This window comes from Diabrotica undecimpunctata, chromosome 6 (assembly GCF_040954645.1).
Source record: "Diabrotica undecimpunctata isolate CICGRU chromosome 6, icDiaUnde3, whole genome shotgun sequence".
Taxonomy (NCBI): Eukaryota; Metazoa; Arthropoda; class Insecta; order Coleoptera; family Chrysomelidae; genus Diabrotica; species Diabrotica undecimpunctata.
This window is the reverse complement of record NC_092808.1, coordinates 16,135,566-16,153,912: the sequence shown is the minus strand read 5'-3', so window position 1 is coordinate 16,153,912 and position 18,347 is coordinate 16,135,566. Positions and strand designations below refer to the sequence as shown.

The 18,347-nt window shown below is 34.2% G+C and overlaps 1 protein-coding gene across 4 annotated transcripts in view; it reads right to left on the bottom strand.

The window, feature by feature from the left end:
- Positions 1–18,347, bottom strand: part of Rhp (GTP-Rho-binding protein rhophilin) — a 324,144-nt gene that overhangs the window by 23,005 nt on the left and 282,792 nt on the right. For all 4 annotated transcript variants that reach the window (XM_072534289.1, XM_072534291.1, XM_072534290.1 and 1 more), the window contains one exon: positions 9,371–9,615. In XM_072534289.1, coding sequence (XP_072390390.1) covers positions 9,371–9,615 — 245 coding nt within the window. The remainder of the gene's footprint in view (positions 1–9,370; positions 9,616–18,347) is intronic.

Genomic DNA, 18,347 nt, shown 5'->3' with positions numbered 1-18,347 from the left:
GTGATTATTATATGATGACTTGCCATAATTTCTAGAAGTTATATTACATGGCGTCATTCAAAAGACAATTTATAAATTACCACAAAAAAGGTTATTGCAATTATTTCGCTTAATTGTTTATGTATTTTAATTTAGAAACTCATAGGGCAAAGAACTTGTTCTATCTATAACTATAACGATTATTTGAAATATTTTTTTCCAAAAATTTATAAGGAACGTTTTATAAGCAAAAAATAAGTCTTCAAAGATTTGTCATTCAAGATTTTTACGTGAAATAGATGATATTTTAACATAAATATAAACTGGAGTACGCTTTTAGCATTTTTAGAAAAATTAAATAAAAAATGCCAAACTGGCTTTGAAAATTTCACCAAGGTGTCATTTAAGCAAATCGTTTCCCTTTTGTATGAGAGCTGAAAAATTATCAATACCAAGGAATTTATATGACTGTCCCACCAGGACAGTTTTTATAATACTAAGTACTAAATTTCTTATTTTAGTAATACAAAATTCATGCTTTACGATTTTGTATTTTAAGATTATCATTTAAATATCAGATATATATCTATTTATAAAGTGAGTCATTAAAATATCTATCTTAAAACTACTCATTCATTTATAATAACCGTGTAGTAAAACCGACCTTGAACGTAAATTAAAAAAGAAGTTAACTGTTCATTGCTACTTGAATTAATTTACATTATTATTATTTACCAAAAATATTTTTAGAATCTTTTGAGTTATTAGCAATAAAAGATGTTCTAAATAAAATTCTCTATAAGTGTGTCATTGGATGAATGTATGTATCATCTGGCGAAGAACAGTTACCTATCGAGTATTTTTAGTTCAAAGATTTAACGGGATCTGAATATGAAATAATAAAACTTTTTATGAACCAGTAAGTTATCACGATCTTTTTGTATAAATCACAAGCAGTATCTATTGTATGATGTAAATATACTGTTCTAGCTGGTTTAACAACACTATAAAAGGTAATAAACACATTTATGTTCACCAAACTTGTTGGACGTGAGCTACGGAATAAACGGCTTATTGTAAAGAACTACTTATTGACTTTTCTAGAGTGCCTTAAGAGATTTTGTGGAGAGCAGTAAATTTGAAAGGAGTTCCTAGGTGACTTGATCCCTTTCAAAGGCGGGAGTTCAGCAATATTCCGGATTGGCTTTCATATTTACATATAGTCTATACAATTGACTGTCCTATTCTTCATTACCAATTTTGCAAAACCTTCCTTCGTGCGGAAGACAGCTTTGTAAAAGTCAAGGTCTTGAAAGTAGCTTAACAGTACAAGAATTAGTGCAGCGCCAATTCAGCACAGTTGTATAGGCACTACTGTCATAAGAGTCACAAGCTGAATTCCAGCCTGGTGATTCTACAACCAGCCACAGAGGAAACTACAGCTACCTGAGGAAAGGATTTATTATTATTAAAGGATATTCGTCGAGCCAATGCCTTATTTTTTAATAAACCATTTCCGTTCAATTCAGTAGTCAGTCATAATCCAAGAGTAAGTACCCGATCTGTGACTAGAATGGTTGGCATTTTTAAAAATATTGTTCATAAGACATTTACGGAACAACTATTACATCCTTACCATTACCAACGAGTACAAGATTTACACCAAGGTGATTTACCTCGAAGATTAAGGATTTGTAGACGATTTCGAAACAAAATTGCCAGAGAACTCTAATTTCCTTTTTGTGTTGTGTGCAGATGAAGCTTGTTTTACGAGAAATGGTGTGTTTAACTTTCACAATTGATCTATCCCAGATACCTACGGTATCAAAAGGAATGAGCTCCGGTGTGACTCTTTCCGTGTTATCAAATCGTAGGTGACTTGGTATGCTGGAGTATCTCCCAAAAATTTTCGTATACATCTGGACGTCACGAGTAGTACAGCTTTCTGCACGACCTTATAGAAATGTTCATTTAGACCTAGCTGTTTTATGTTCTGTATGAGGTTTTTGGGACCAGTAGTAGAAAAAAAAATAGATAATGATATTAGGTGATCTTTTCGTTGTGTCACGTAAATTATTGGTGTTAGGTATTGCCTAGTAAGTTTATTAGTTTATTAACTAGTATGAGAGCCGGTCTATTATGTGCCACTGGTTGGTCTGTGATCACACTGGGGTTTCAGTATAACTTCTAGTTGTCATTTTCAAGCATTCTGTCAGAGACGTATTGATTATGAGAAAGATGGTTAGTTTGGAGAAGTCCCAGTTCGTCAGCTAGTTCTTGGTGGACAACCTTTCCTACTGAGTCATGGCGTTCTTTATAATCAGTACCGACAAACGCCTGGTAGCCACCGGTAAGATGTTGGATGGTTTCTTGGGCTTGGCATCCATATCGACATTTGCTATTTTGGACTTGAGATCTTGAACAATATATTTCAGGTAATTTTTAGTTGGAATAACCTGATCCTGAATGGCAAGTAGGAAACCCTCAGTCTCTGCAAACATCTTTCCTGATGTCTACCAATAGTTCGACGCTGTATTGTCGACATATTCTTGGCTGATCTTGTTGAGATGTCGCCCATGCAGAGATTTCCTCATCTAGGTGCGCATTTTTTCTCGCTTAGTCAGGTGGTTTATGTGCATTTCTTGTTCCCTCAGTTCAGGCGGCGTTGTATCATCTACTGCGCAAATTGCTCGATGTAAAGTAGATGTCTCTTAAATGATATCCAGTTGCTCACCTATGTGCATAAGTCTTCTTTCCCATTGATACTGCGATAATGTTGTTCTCTCTACGTGGGTGGTGCTTTTGCGCCTTTGTGAGAAGTTTATCATTATATATTATTAAAAGTATAAATTTATGTTATACCAATACTTTGTGAAGACGTACCTCTACGAATACGTTGTGAAATGTGATTTTTTCATGACGGGACCGCAGCACATTTTATAACATATTAAAAATTTCTTTGACCCTTTTCCTCGTCGTTGGGTTGGTAGAAATGGACACGTTCTGTGGCTAACCAGAACTCTGGAATGCAATGTTATGGATTTTTATTTTTGGGGATATCTAAAATCATTAGCATACGACAACCAGGATGAAACTGAAACAAAAGTTCAATTGTGACAACGAATTTTTGATGCTGCTGAAATAATCCCACATAATTTAAATACTTATGATATTAAGAATAATTGGGTTCATCGAATGAATGTGTGTATACGTGCAGTTGGTGGTCACTGAGATCATTTATTGTAATAATAATTTTTTGTAGTATACAAATCTTAATTATTAGATATTTAATAAAAACAAATATGCCTAAGGATCGATGATTCATGATAACTAATTCCCAGTAATTAACAAAGTATAACGAGGTATAATGTTCTATTGGGGCATATACATTTTCGTACATACTTTCCCCTTATTCTTTTCTCACATAACCTGCTTTTGACTGTCTAAAAATATATCACCCTTGACGGGTTAAGAAAACGAAGCGAATTCATTGTACAGTTACGTGGAAAATTCGGTGTCATTGACTCAAAAACTCCTTAAAACATATAAATTATTTATAAGATCGATAGTCGAATATTGTTTCAATAACTATGCTTTACTTAAACGCAAACCACATAACAGTCTTGTGACTACAGAGAAAATAATTTTACGTAAGATCCTCTGAAATAGAAAATACTGTTCACCAGCAAAAATCAATATCCTATCAAATATAGCTCATATAAAAACTTACAATTCATATGATCAAATCCCTTGGTGATTTGATCATGTGAGTCAAGAAATGTATTTTAAAGACGATACTCGTTAGAATCTCTGAAGTAAAAGATCTATTTTTTTCTGTAACCTTTATAAATACTGTTGGAAGCGAATTTCCTGACGAGTTTTATCAGAGAGTGCTACACGCTTTGTATTCTTGCCGTATTATATTCCTATCCTATCTCTATTATAATCGTTGCTCTGTCTGGTATTCCACAGTATAATAATTTAATAATAATTCACACTCCTTGCTAGCTTTCTAAACTTTATTTTGTAGGTAGTTACTTCTATCAGTTCTTCTCCAGGACTTCCTTTTTGTGGGAATTTGTATCCCACCAGAATTATTCTTTAACTTACTACTTCAAATTTGACAACCTTTTCTCTATCTCGTGCAATTATTATCCCTATTTCCTCATTTGCTCTGATTTCAGTTAATTGTTAATAAAGTGTATAATTTAGAATATAATGTGGTATTTTTGCTAGAAGCTATTCATGTAAAAAGTTTCTAAATTAATTCTAAATAACCTAAATCAGTGGTGCTTATTACGATTATCGTAAACGAAAGGTAAATTACCGACAATATCACAGAAAACAACCGCTTTGAAATCTCAAAACATCAATTACGTAGACAAACATTTAATACCATAGCATTACCATAATCTATTTCTCTCCTCACATATTAATAGCATCTGTACAAAGAGTGAGAGGAGAATTACGCGGAAGTGGGTCAGGCCATGAGCCCTGCGGCATCTATGAACGGAAATATGTTAATAGTGTCGGTGTACGGTAAACAACATCATTTGGCGATCAAGGTTATTGCTGGTAGTAAACTTATAAAGTACCTATTCATACGGCATTGCCGTCGTTTGCATGAGAAATATTTACAGGGTACTGTATGAGATCTTACCGTAGGATCGGTAGAGTTAAAATTTTCATTCTTGGTTTTGTAAATTCTATATATATATATATATATATATATATATATATATATATATATATATATATATATATATACAAATGAAAATCGCTAAGTTCTCGGGAAGAACCACGTTGAGAATTTATAACTTCCCGTTTCGGCACCCATTTTGGAGCCATTAACAAGAGAGGATATGGTTCCGTTCGTGTTCGGGATCTCAGTCTGCCTACTCCTCTCACTTGTGACGTAGCAGTATCTTGTTATCCAGAAATGCAGAATGGAATTCATCCCAATATTCTACTGACGATGGAAGTTGAGTCTGAAGCGTCTTTGCCATTCCTTGATATTCTTATTGAGAAACACACACCTCATAGTTTTTTCTATTTCGTGTACCTACCGGAAACCTACCCATATAAACCCCATTCCATCCGAAAAATAACCTTGCCGCCCGATCAATCTAAAATCTTTCTACCTTTTAACAATGGTGTCACTAACAAGATCAGTAGAACTTTTAATTCTCTAAGCATTACAATCATCTTCACTATTCACTCCAATTTGTCCAATCTTGTCAGATCCGTAAAAGACCAAATCTACAATGAAGACTATGATGCCTACGAGATAACTTGTTCCAGTTGCCCACGAACATATACAGGACAGACAAACCAATATATCCACAATCGTATTTACGAATATCCTATATCTGTAAAACATTCGAATACTACTTCAGCCCCAGCCCAACATTATATTTAGACAGGTCACAAAATATATTTCGAATAAGTAAAAACCATCTCTCCTATCCGATTCTTAAAATTGAGAATTATCCGTGGAGTCATCGAAATTGAAAAACGCCCTAACAGCTTAATTACGCGCGAAGCCGCCAAACGATCCCGTTTCCGCGCATACTGGTTTGGCGCATACCGTTCGCGCATATACTGAAAGTCTAAAAGCAGCTAAACAGGGTAAGACTGGTCGTCACTCGACACTGAGGAGTAGGCAGATTGAGACCTCAGTGCCGTTAGACCGTTCTCATATTTCGGAAGAACGAGATACTGATACATCAAAAGTGATGCTAGTAGACAAATTGAGATCCCGAACTTGAACCGAACCATATAGGGGAGAGGGGAGCAAGTTGTTACACGGGCAAGTTGTTACACAATTATTTTAAAACGCAGCAAGTATCATGAGTTGCCGATATTTTATGGAAAGTTGGGTCAACCGAACCGTCATCTGTGAACGGATATTGATATTCAAGTCAGACATCCATCATAGTGTTATTGCTTAGAATGTGGTTTCGGATCTAAAACTGTACCGTTGTCAGGTGGCTTTTGTTTTTATTTGTGAGAAATTGGTAAGTAGTATAAATATGTGTATTATATAGTTTTGAAGCGTATATATTTCTCGTTATTGGCATGCTATTGTTAGTAATTGATTCTCAATATTTACCAAAAAACGTTGACTTAACCTCATTTCGTACACGTGGGGCCAGTTGTTACAATAATCTGGGGCCAGGTTGTTACTGTAACAACTTGCCCCGAACACGTTAATGTAAGAATATATCGAAATACCTACAATGGTTACAATATGGTTACCATAATTTATGATTTCACTAAAAATCCAATATTATGATCAGACATATTTTGTAGATAGTAATTTGTTTGTAATGAATAGCATACCTACCTACATTTATTTTCGCAAAGCATGTTAGAAACACAGATTAGGTTTTATTAAATTTTTCTATCATGAAATTGTTTTGGTTGTTTTCAGATAGCTTAACATGGTGCGAACGTATACCAAGAAAACCACAAGGGGTATTATTCCAACCGAACAATTTGAAAGGGCGGCGCAATCGGTTTTACAAGAACACTTGTCAATTAGGGATGCTGCTAATCGCTATGGAGTTAATTTTATGACATTGCACAGCTATATGAAAAGAAAATCAAACTTAGGTGCTGAAAACAGTAACAAGAACTTAGTCGGCTACGCTACGGCCAGAAAAATATTTAGCAATGCTGAAGAAGAGGAACTTGCCGAATATACTGAGCATTCTGCTAAAATTTATTACGGTCTTACAACTTCTGATTTGCGAAAATTTGCATTTCAATATGCAACAGCCAACCAAATATCTGTTCCGGAAAATTGGAAGGTTAATGAAATAGCTTCCAGAGACTGGCTATATGGATTTTTGAAGAGGCATCGAACTTTATCAGTCCGGACACCTGAAGCTACTAGTATGGGTCGAGCTACCGCGTTTAATCGTCATAATGTGTCACAGTTTTTTAACAATCTCGGCGAAGTTTATGATAAATATAAATTTGAGCTCCAAGAAGTGTACAATATGAACGAAACTGGACTTACAACTGTCCAAAGGCCTACAAAAATCATTGCAAAAAGGGGAACTAAGCAGGTAGGTGCTATCACATCTGGAGAAAGAGGTCAACTTGTTACCTTGGCATTAGCTGTCAACGTAACTGGAAATTTTGTACCTCCATTTTTATTATTTCCGAGAAAGAAATTCAAAGATGTTATGGTAGCCAATGGACCTCCTGGTTGTGTAGGTGCGTCTCATTCCTCTGGATGGATGACATGTGATAACTTTTTGTTGTTTATGAAACATTTCGTCCAGTTTGTACGATGTAGCAAAGAGAAACCCGTTTTGATGGTATTAGATAATCACGAGTCTCATTTGTCTATTCCGGTGTTGAATTTTTGCAAAGAAAATGGAGTGGTTCTTTTAAGTTTCCCGCCACATACATCACACAAGTTGCAGCCGCTTGATAGGACGGTATTTGGCCCACTTAAAAGATATTTTAATAGTGCTGCAGATGCATGGTTAAGATCTAGTCCCGGCAAAGTAATGAACATTTACGATATACCTATCGTTCTTAAAGATTTATTTCCTCTTGCTGTTACACCTCTCAATATACAAAAAGGATTTAGTGTGACAGGAATTTGGCCATACAACAGAGAAATTTTTCAAGATGATGAATTCTTGCCTGCAGAGGTAACAAATAGGCCAATAACAGAAAATATAAACGCAACAGTAGTCATAGATCCGGCACCTTTTGGCACCGAAGCACATAGAACTCCTTCCCAACAGCAACCTTCTACAAGCACAGATTTTAACTTGGCGATAAATGAACCTGTCGATTCACCTACTCATATAACGCCCCAGGAGTTGAAGCCTTATCCAAAAGCAATGCCAAGGAAATCCAAAGGGGGTCGGAAGAAAAGAACTTCCGCTGTTTTGACTGATACTCCCATTAAATCAGCTTTGGAAGAGGAAGAAAAGGCAAGACAAAGAAAAAAAAATGTGGGGGCAACCAAAAGAAACATATCAGGTGAATCAAGAAACAAGGTAAAAACTACTGTTAAAAAATGTAAGAAACGGACCGTCATTACCAAAAACACCTTCAAAAAATCAGATTCTGAAAGCTCGGAAGAGGATGAGGAATCGATGTGTCTGGTATGTTTAGCTCCATTTTCGAAGTCCAAAAACGAAGAATAGATTCGGTGCATTGTGTGTCAAAAGTGGGCACATATTGCTTGTGGAAAAGACGATGATTTTTATATTTGTATTCACTGCTCGTCCGATAGTGACTAGTTTAACATTCTTGTAAACAGGTTTGTTCAGATTTTCATTTTTTATTTTATTTCATTTTGTGTTATGTTTATAAGTATAAGTATAAGTTTTTAGAATTTTTTTTTCTATTGTAACATCTTACCCCATGGACTGTAACAATTTGCCTCATAGTGGGGTATGTTGTTACAATTTACAAGTTGAGTTAAATTGATAATAACAAAATGTTAAATATGATTTTTTAAATAAATTAAAATTAACATTATTTGTGTAAATGTATCAACTACCTTAATCCGATTTTAGTTTTCATATAAAAGATCTACTATTGCCCAAATAAATAATAGAATCAATTATGTAACAACTTGCCCCCCTCTCCCCTACTCTTGATAATGGCTCCAAAATGCCTGATGCCGAAATGTCGAGCTTTGAATTCTCAACGTGGTTTTTCCAGAGAACTTAGTAATTTTCCTATAAAATAATTTTTCACCAAAACAATTTAATATTTTTTAAAAATCTACCATCGAATTTATTGTCCACTTGACATTTTGTCAACATATCAATAAATTTCTTTATTAATGGTCTATTTATGATGATAGACGATACTGTAATGATATAATTACACAATACCATATACAAAGGCTGATATATATTTTTGTGTCACCTCTGATTGCGGTCCTGCGCTTTAGCGAAGTTTTCGGCGTACCGTTTCTATCGATATCAGTGTGAATTGTAAACGACAATTATTAAAATAATAAGAATTTGTGCTATATGTAATTTAATGAGTTTCTTGGACTTAAAATAAAGTTAGGTAAACCACATTTGCTTCACTTAATCTCTGAATCTAGAGAAAAACGTCACGTAAATAGGGATAAAGTAAGAAAAAATAATAAATTTTAGAGTTCGGTTAGATATAATAATTTAAAATAGTTTTTTTTTTAAATCCTTTATAAAAGGAATATAATTTAATTATATTATACATTTTATAAAGGGTTTTTAAATAAAACTTTTGTGATTCATGGTATACAGCCAACTACAGGAATTTCATTTTTCTTATAGAATTTATAAAGCGTATTTCCTGATGAGATTTCCACAAAATAAAAACATATCATATAAACAATAATACATGCATTATTAAAAAAACTCACCTATCGCTTTGGTATAACTCCACCGAGGAATTCAACTCCGCCAGTTGTTCTTTTAACAACTGTAGATTCGAGTTTACGAAACTTAACTCCACAGCCACCGTTTCTCGTAATTTTTTATTCGTAGTTGCCTTAAACAAGTTTTCGGCGCCAGCACGTAAACGCAACTCCTTGTTAATCTCTTGATTTAACTTTGATCGTCTGTTCTGGAGTTTTCCTCTGCATGTTGCTACCCTCGGATCTGATCCCTGGAACAAAAAAGATACTATAAGTATTTTAATAATAATTAAGAAAAAACTAAAAACACTACTACAATTCTTTTAGAGAATAGAATGGTTTAAATTCATAAGCAGCAAAATCGCCAATAATAATTTTGTTCACTTTATATAGGTGCAGATGGAAGTGTGAAAAAGGCTCACAACCATAGGCGTGTCCAGTTTTTTTAGTCCCTGAAAACTTAAAATACCTCCCTACCCCCCCATATACATTTTTTTAATTTCCAAAACAATGATATTTTCATATATAAAAACTAGTTTACCACTCATCGAGTTAGAATCTTTGGAGAGGGCATTACGTGACTAAAAACGCACTTACTTCGGCCATATTGTTATGATCGTTTTGACAGATCGTGTATGATTGTTTACGTTTGTTGTTTTTCGAATATTTTTGTTTTTATAATACTGTTCTATGTAGGCCTATGCTCACAATGGCCTACAGTATTTAATTGCGTTAAGACTTCTGTTAGGAAAACTCAAAAAAGGAAATGCACTGCACTATTTCAAATATATGTTAATGTACCGCTGCAAAACAGGAATTATGGTCAGTTAGTATGAAATCCGATATCGGATGGTAAAATGTTATATCCACTCTATTTTAATTTATGGTGTCGAAGTCTGGACTGTTAATGTTGACTTAATGAGAAAACTGGAAGCTTTTGAGATGTGGCTTTTTAGGAGAATTTTAAAGATACCATGGACCGATCATATTACGAACAAAATGGTGTTGCACAGATCGGAAGAGACAGAGAACTTTTGACCACCATTAAAAGGTGAAAGACAGCATATTTGGGGCACATAGTTAGAAATGATAAGTACGAACTGTTGCAGCTGATTATCGAAGGAAATATCGAAATCGAAGGAAAAAGGAAATATCGAATTATCCATTATTTCACGACGATCTCTCCATTTAATTATACAAATTCCTTGTGATATTGTAAAAATTATCCATAAACAGAGAGTGCCCATTGTTCCATTTCTCTATCAAAAGATTTAAAACAACTTTTTCTGTATGTTTTCCCCGGATAATACAGGATCTGCTGAGCCAGCATAAACCACTATTCTGAGGGCGGTACCACTAGCTTCACATAACATATAAAGTTTAATGCCAAGTTTGTGCCTCTTTCCTTTAATATATTGCCGAAATTTTAAACGGCCTCTCCATAAAACCATCGATTTGTCGATACAGAGTTCCCTATTGGGATAATATATTTGTAGCACTCTAGTATTATATTCATTTATTAATGGCATAATTTTTCCCAATTGAGTTCGTGGCTCTAGTGTTGTATCCTCAAACTGCAAACTTCTCAAACTCAATGAGAACCGATTGCGGCTCATAAAGGACCAAACACACTATAGGTTGAACAGCTAATTTTTTTCAATAGTCGTTCATTCGGTTTAATTTGATAGTCCACATATGAAAAAGCTTACCTAGAAATCTTTTTAGTTCCGTTACATTGACGTGGAAGAACAGGATTAGAACATGGGAACCAATCACCGAGAGAATAATTAAAATGCATATAGACATATACGGTAAAGAGACAGTGATACTCGGAGTATATGTACCAACAGACGATTCCCCGAGAGTAGAAAAAGAACATTTCACGGAACAACTCCAACATCAAATAGATCTAATTAAAAATAACGTGGAAATAATTATAACAGGAGACCTTAACGGCAGAACCGGAAGCAAAGAAAACGATAAAGTAGTGGGGAGATTTGGAGAGGATGAACAAAACGATAACGGAGAACGTCTGATTGAATTATGCGAACTAAACAACCTAAAAATCACCAACGGATTCTTCAGACATAAAAATATTCATAAATATACATGGACGCAAGAAACACGAAAGCTGAAATCGATAATAGACTACATAATAATCAAACAAGATACCACAATAAAGATCAAAGATGTGCGAGTTAGAAGAGGAGCAGAATGTGGAACGGCCCATAGACTACTAGCAGCAAAAATGGGCATTTATTGGAAACATAACAAGACCCCCTCCACAGAAGAACCGTTGAATACTATAAGAGAAAAACAATACAATATAGAACTACTCCAAGAACAATCAATAAGAGAACTATACCAACAACGTCTAGACCAAAAATTAATAGAATTTAGATACGGCAACATCGAAGAAATATACGAGCATATAAAGGCGAGTATAAAGCAAGCAGCATTCGAAGCCCTTGGAGAAAAAGAACTGTTCCAGAAATGAACATATCTTTTAAAATATAAAATAAAAATATAGTTCTTTACACTTTTCTTAGTGTAGAATAAGTAAAATAGTCACTAATATCAAGTTTGCTAGCCGACTTAACGGCGCCACAGCCTCTCAGCCTCTTAAATAGTTTTCACACCTAAATACAAGAGGGGTAATCTACACTTTTACGCACCAAATTTTATTTTATTAGTTCTCACTCACACGCCCTTGAGGCAACACTCTCAATTCATATATAAAATATTTCTCTACGCCGAAATCGGGCATTTTTTCTCATAAATACGGTTTTCTTCTCTTTTACGTGTGATAAAGAAAGAATTATTTGATATTGTACTGTCAGCTACGGTAGTTTTGAACCTGTTTACTCTAAAAATAGTTAATTATAAGTCGATAAACTAAAGGTGATTTTATTTCTCTGGAGCTATATTTGCTCACATTAACAATCCTTATCCTTCAACGGTCACTGAAGAACCAAACCTATGGAGATACATCCATTCACAAGTCCTTTGAAGTAAGGCTTGGAATCAAAAGATTTCCAACTCTCGAATATAGGGAGCCAGTAACAAGGCTACCACTCATTTCGTGGTCCTATCGAGCACAGATTATTTGATGAAACAGGACTGAAGAAAGAAAAGGATTACACACGCCGGAGAGCAACAGGAAGAAAGAATAATGGTTTCTCGTCCCTAGAAGAAAGATTGCACAAGTTGACCTTCGTTCAAGATTAGACACGTGTGTTTTGTGAAAAGTGCGTTATGTGCTGGTAAGCGACAGCGGTAATTAAATTGGATACTTGAAAAACATTTGGTGAGGTTAAAACTCTTTCTATATTTTCTATAGTTACTGCATGCACGTAATTTATATTGATAGACATTTGTCTCGACTTTTATTTGTTTATTAATATTTATATTAACTAATGGCTTTGATTTGACAACAGATCTTTCTTCTCAATATCGCTAAAGATAGCTGACAATTGTTTATTATGCAGATTGTCTCACAGCCCGCTCTCACGAAAAATATTTATTTTTCACTCTAGTAAAAATACTCTATTAAAATTAAAATCGCGTCTTAGTTGAAAAAGACATTTACACTAAACAAAATCATTCACTCTTATTTCTCGCTCAGCATATATTTGCAAATAAATTCACTTTTAAATAAAATATGGAAGCTTTAAAGAAAAAGCGTAAATCACTTAAAGCATCAATTACACGTATCTCAGAATGGTTTATAGCCAATAAAGACACAGAAAACGAAATACTTGATTTTGAAAATAGGAAAGAAAAACTTTTTAATTTTTTCACACAATATGAACAAATTCAATTAGAAATCGAACAGACTGATGATAGCGACCAACAATCAGCTGATCGAGCAAATGTTGAAGAAAAATACTTCAACACACTCAAAGGTTTGCAAAGAAAAATAATAGAATTAAATTTAACAGAAAATAAATCACCTAGCTCAAATAATAATGCTGTTTCCAGTGCGAGGCTGCCTGAAATTAGCATGAAAACCTTTACCGGCAATTTCTCAGAATTCAATGAATTTTTTCAACTATTTGAAACTCTGATCACAAACAATTCAAGTTTAAATAATGTACAAAAGTTTATATATTTAAAATCCTTCCTCAAAGGAGAACCTTTAAACTTAATTAGCAGCATCGAAGTAGTAGATGCAAATTTTGCTATCGCTATAAAAACCCTAAAAGAAAGATATGATGACAAATCACGAGTGATTAGTACTCTTATAAAAAAGCTGTTAAAGTCTCAATCTCTAGTTAAATGCACTCCTCAGGTACTAAGAGATTTTCTTGTACACACGAAGCAAACGCTTCAAGCTCTTAGTAATCTCGAAGTTCCAATTGAACATTGCGACCTCCTTTTAATAGAAATATTTTTAGAAAAAATAGATTTTGCTTCTCACAAGGCTTTTGAATATGAAGTAGGTTCTAAGAATGTTCCAACACTCAAACAATTTTTTGAATTTCTAGAAAAAATATGTGATGTTTTAGAGAAACTTAATTACACTGAAACTCAGTCAAAGTTTAATAATAAAGTCACTCAAAAAACTGCTCATATTTCCACTATAAATAATAATAAATCTAGCTATCAAAATTGCATATTTTGTAAACAAACTAGTCATAAACTATATCAGTGTAACTTATTTAAAGACACAAATTCTCGAGAAAGGTTTAATTTTGTAAAGCAAGCACAGCTTTGCAGAAACTGTTTTGGCACTAAGCATTTTACTGATAAATGCATCTCTAAATACACATGTAAAATTTGCAATAAAAAGCACAATACACTTCTGCATGAAGAAAATAATTTTTCCCACACTCATGAAAATAATTTATTCTCTCCCACTCGAAGCAATCAAAGTGCTTCAAATTCACATGATGGTAATCAAAGTCACGCCAATAGGCAACAATCACGCTTTAATGCACCACAACCCTCTCAATCGTCCGCAAGTATACAGGGTGATTCACAAACTCGCCATAGTGCACCACATATCTCTCAAAGTCATTTTCATGCTCCTCAAAGGAGTAATAATGCCCAAGTTACTCAAACAATTAATTCTCCACATTCATATAATGAATCACCAAACACTTCTACTCACTTAAGCACTCAGACAAATGAAAGTTGTCTACTCTCAGAAACGCAAAGTCAAAATTCATCTTGCATCTCTTCTCTCTCCACTTTCAATCCAAAAAACGAAGTTTTGCTAGCCACAGCGCTGGTAACAATTTACTCTAAAAGTGGACAACCTGTACACGCAAGATGTCTTCTCGATAATGAATCTCAATCGAGCTTTGCAACAAAAGATTTAGTAAATAAACTAAATTACTCTACCACTAATAAAAGATTACAAATTTCCACAATCTCTCAAAATTGTTCCATCTCAAATGAAATGGTAAACATTGAATTTTTCCCATATAAAAACAATGATATGAAATTTGAAGTATCATGTGCAGTTTTGGATAATATTACGTGTAAAATACCTCAGGTACCTCTAGATCGTAGCAAAATAAAAATACCAGCTGGCATAAAGCTCAGTGATCCCTCTTACTCCTCCCCAGGGAGAATCGATCTATTATTAGGTGCAGAAATTTACTGTGATCTATTAAAGGATGGTTTAATTCATATTGGAGCAGGTCTTCCAGTGCTTCAAAACACTCATTTAGGATATGTCATGTTCGGTAACTTATCTCCACAAGTTTCATCTAAGAAAAAGATGCACTCTCACTCAAACTGTGATTATTCACACTCGAATCATATTTCTTTATTTGTTCAATCTCACACTGAAGAAGAAAATATAAATAATCTTCTCCAAAGGTTTTGGGACATTGAAGAAGTTCCCGAAATAAAGCATTTAAGTCCTGATGATGAAAAGGCTGAGAAAATATTTAAAGCCACAACACAAATCCTACCGAATGGACAGTTCCAAGTAGATTTACCCCTATGCACGCCTAATGAAAATAATAAATTGGGCGACTCTTTCCAAATGGCGCGAAGGCGATTTCTAAATTTGGAAAACAAATTCTCAAAAAATGATTCTCTTTACAAACAATATAAATCTTTTATAGATGAGTATGTTGAATTAGGACATGCAAAATATGTTCCGTTGTCTCTGCAGAATGTACACTCAGAAAACAAATATTTCTTGCCTCACCACAGTGTAGAAAAAGACACTTCTCTCACAACTCGTTTGCGCGTAGTTTTTGACGCATCCATGAAAACCACTTCTGGTTTTAGCCTTAATGATATTATGTTAAAGGGTTATACTACACAACCAGAACTATTTGACACTTTAGTCAACTTTAGACTCTTCAAGTATGTATTCACATCTGATATAAAAAAGATGTTTAGACAAATCAGAATAAACCCCAACCAAACTTTCTTATTAAATATTTTGTGGCGCAACTCTCCCTCGGAGCCGTTAAAATGTATACAATTGGAAACGGTTACCTATGGAACGAAACCAGCTACCTTCCTTAGCACACGATGTTTAATTGAACTCGCAAACATACATAAGGAAGAATATCCTCTCGCTCATGATATGCTCATTAATTTTTGCTATATTGATGACATATTATATGGTACAAATAGTATTGAAACACTCACACTTGCGCATGAGCAAATCACTGCACTGCTACGAAAGGCAGGCATATCTCTTCACAAATGGTGTTCAAATTCACCACAATTTTTAGAAAATATTTCACAATTTTCAACTGACTCCACGTATGTCATATCTCCAGAAAATCATTCTAATAAAATATTAGGTCTTTGTTGGGACTCTAAATTAGATAGTTTCTCTATTTCAGTACCAGAAATCGAAATAAAAGATTCCTACACTAAGAGACAAGTGCTCTCGATAATCGCAAGTTTTTTCGACCCCAAGGGATTAATTAATCCGGTAATAGTAACTGCAAAAATAATAATGCAAAAAATTTGGCTTTCAAAAATTCAGTGGAATGAAAGTTTAGACTCTACACTCTTAAATGAATGGTTAAATTTTCTCAAACATATTTCAGCACTAAAACATTTAAAAATTCACAGACCTTTTTTTATTGAAAATTATATATGTAGTATACAAATACACGCATTTTCCGACGCTAGTGAAAAGGCATACGCCAGCTGCATATATATTAGAGTTACTTATAGCTCAAGAAATGTCTCTTCCACACTCATCACCTCTAAAAGAAGGGTAGCTCCAATAAAAACATTAACTTTACCTAAGTTAGAACTTATGGGTGCTGTTTTATGCAGCAAACTCACTAAAAGAATAGTTGAAATTCTAAATAATAAATTAACTCAAATAGACTCAATAAACTGCTGGACGGACTCAGAAATCGTACTTGCTTGGTTAGGCTCACATAGCTCGAGATGGTCACAGTTTGTTGCAAATAGAGTTTCTGAAATACAAGGAAACCCACAATTTAAGTGGCGATATATAAAGTCAAAACAAAACCCCGCATATTGCGTCAAGAGGCATGTCTGCTTCTGAACTTCTAAACTCAAAATTTTGGTTTCAAGGTCCCTCATTTCTACTATTATGACTTAGATTTAACTTCTTATGATTCAAAACCAAATGTAAGTAAAATACCCGAGGAAAAGAAAATAGTTCATCTAGCACAAGAAAGCCCAATAAGTTTCATTGAAAATTTATCTCTCAAATTTTCAAACTTCTCAAAACTACAACGCAGTATCGCACTTATTCTCAGGTACATTCACAATTTCAAGTTTCCAAATGAAAAATATGTTGGACCCTTCTCTGTTTCAGAATTAAAAAATGCTGAAAATTTAATATTAAAACTTTTGCAAAAGGCACACTTTTTTCGAGAATTTTCTTGTCTTAAAAATAAGGAGATAATTTCAAATAGAACAATTTTAAAACTCAACTCATTCATAGATAATCAGCAAATGATTCGTGTAGGTGGTCGTCTAAAGTACTCAGACGTCCCATATGAACAGAAGTACCCATTACTTCTACCCTCTCATAATCACATAGTAAAATTATTGCTGCATAGAGAACATATAAGATTATGTCATGCAGGCCCTCAAAATACTCTTTCCAATTTTCGTTTAAGATATTGGTGTCTAAATGGTCTCAAAGAAACTAAAAGAATAATTAATAAATGTCACGATTGTTTTAAATTTAAAGCAAAGACAGCCACACAGTTAATGGCTGATTTACCACGGGAACGTTCATGTTTCTCCCCTCCATTTACCAATGTTGGTCTAGACTTTGGTGGTCCATTTCTTATAAAAAGCTCCAATTTAAGAAAGGCTCCAAAAATAAAATCCTACATAGCGTTGTTCGTATGTATGGTTACTCGTGCAGTGCACATCGAATTAGTCACAGGTCTCTCCACCGAAAGTTTCTTACTTGCTTTAAAAAGATTCATCAGTAGGAGAGGCTGTCCACAAATTATCTACTCAGATAACGCCACTAATTTTCTAGGAGCTAGAAATCAGTTGAGGGAAGTTGCACTATTTCTTAAACAAAAGGAAACCTCTGAGTCCATATTCAATTTTCTCTCCTCTTCTGAAATCCAATGGAAATTTATTGTAGCCCATTCTCCGCATCATGGTGGAATTTGGGAGGCAGCCATAAAAAGTGCCAAATATCACATTTTAAGGCTTTTAGGCAATACCACTTTAACTTTTGAAGCCTTTAGCACAGTTCTCGCACAAATAGAAGCAGTACTAAACTCACGCCCTCTTTGTGCTATGTCAAATGATCCAAATGACTTTAACACATTGTCTCCAGGACATTTCCTAATAGGAAAACCAATTACGTCATTTCCTGAAGAGATAGTGACGGAAATACCTGACAATAAATTAACAATTTGGCAAAACTACATGAAGATTCAGCAATCATTTGCCAAACGCTGGAAAATTGATTACCTTAATCAACTTCAGAATCGCCCCAAGTGGTTAACACCACAGAAGAATCTGGAAGTTAACGACTTAGTTCTATTAAAGG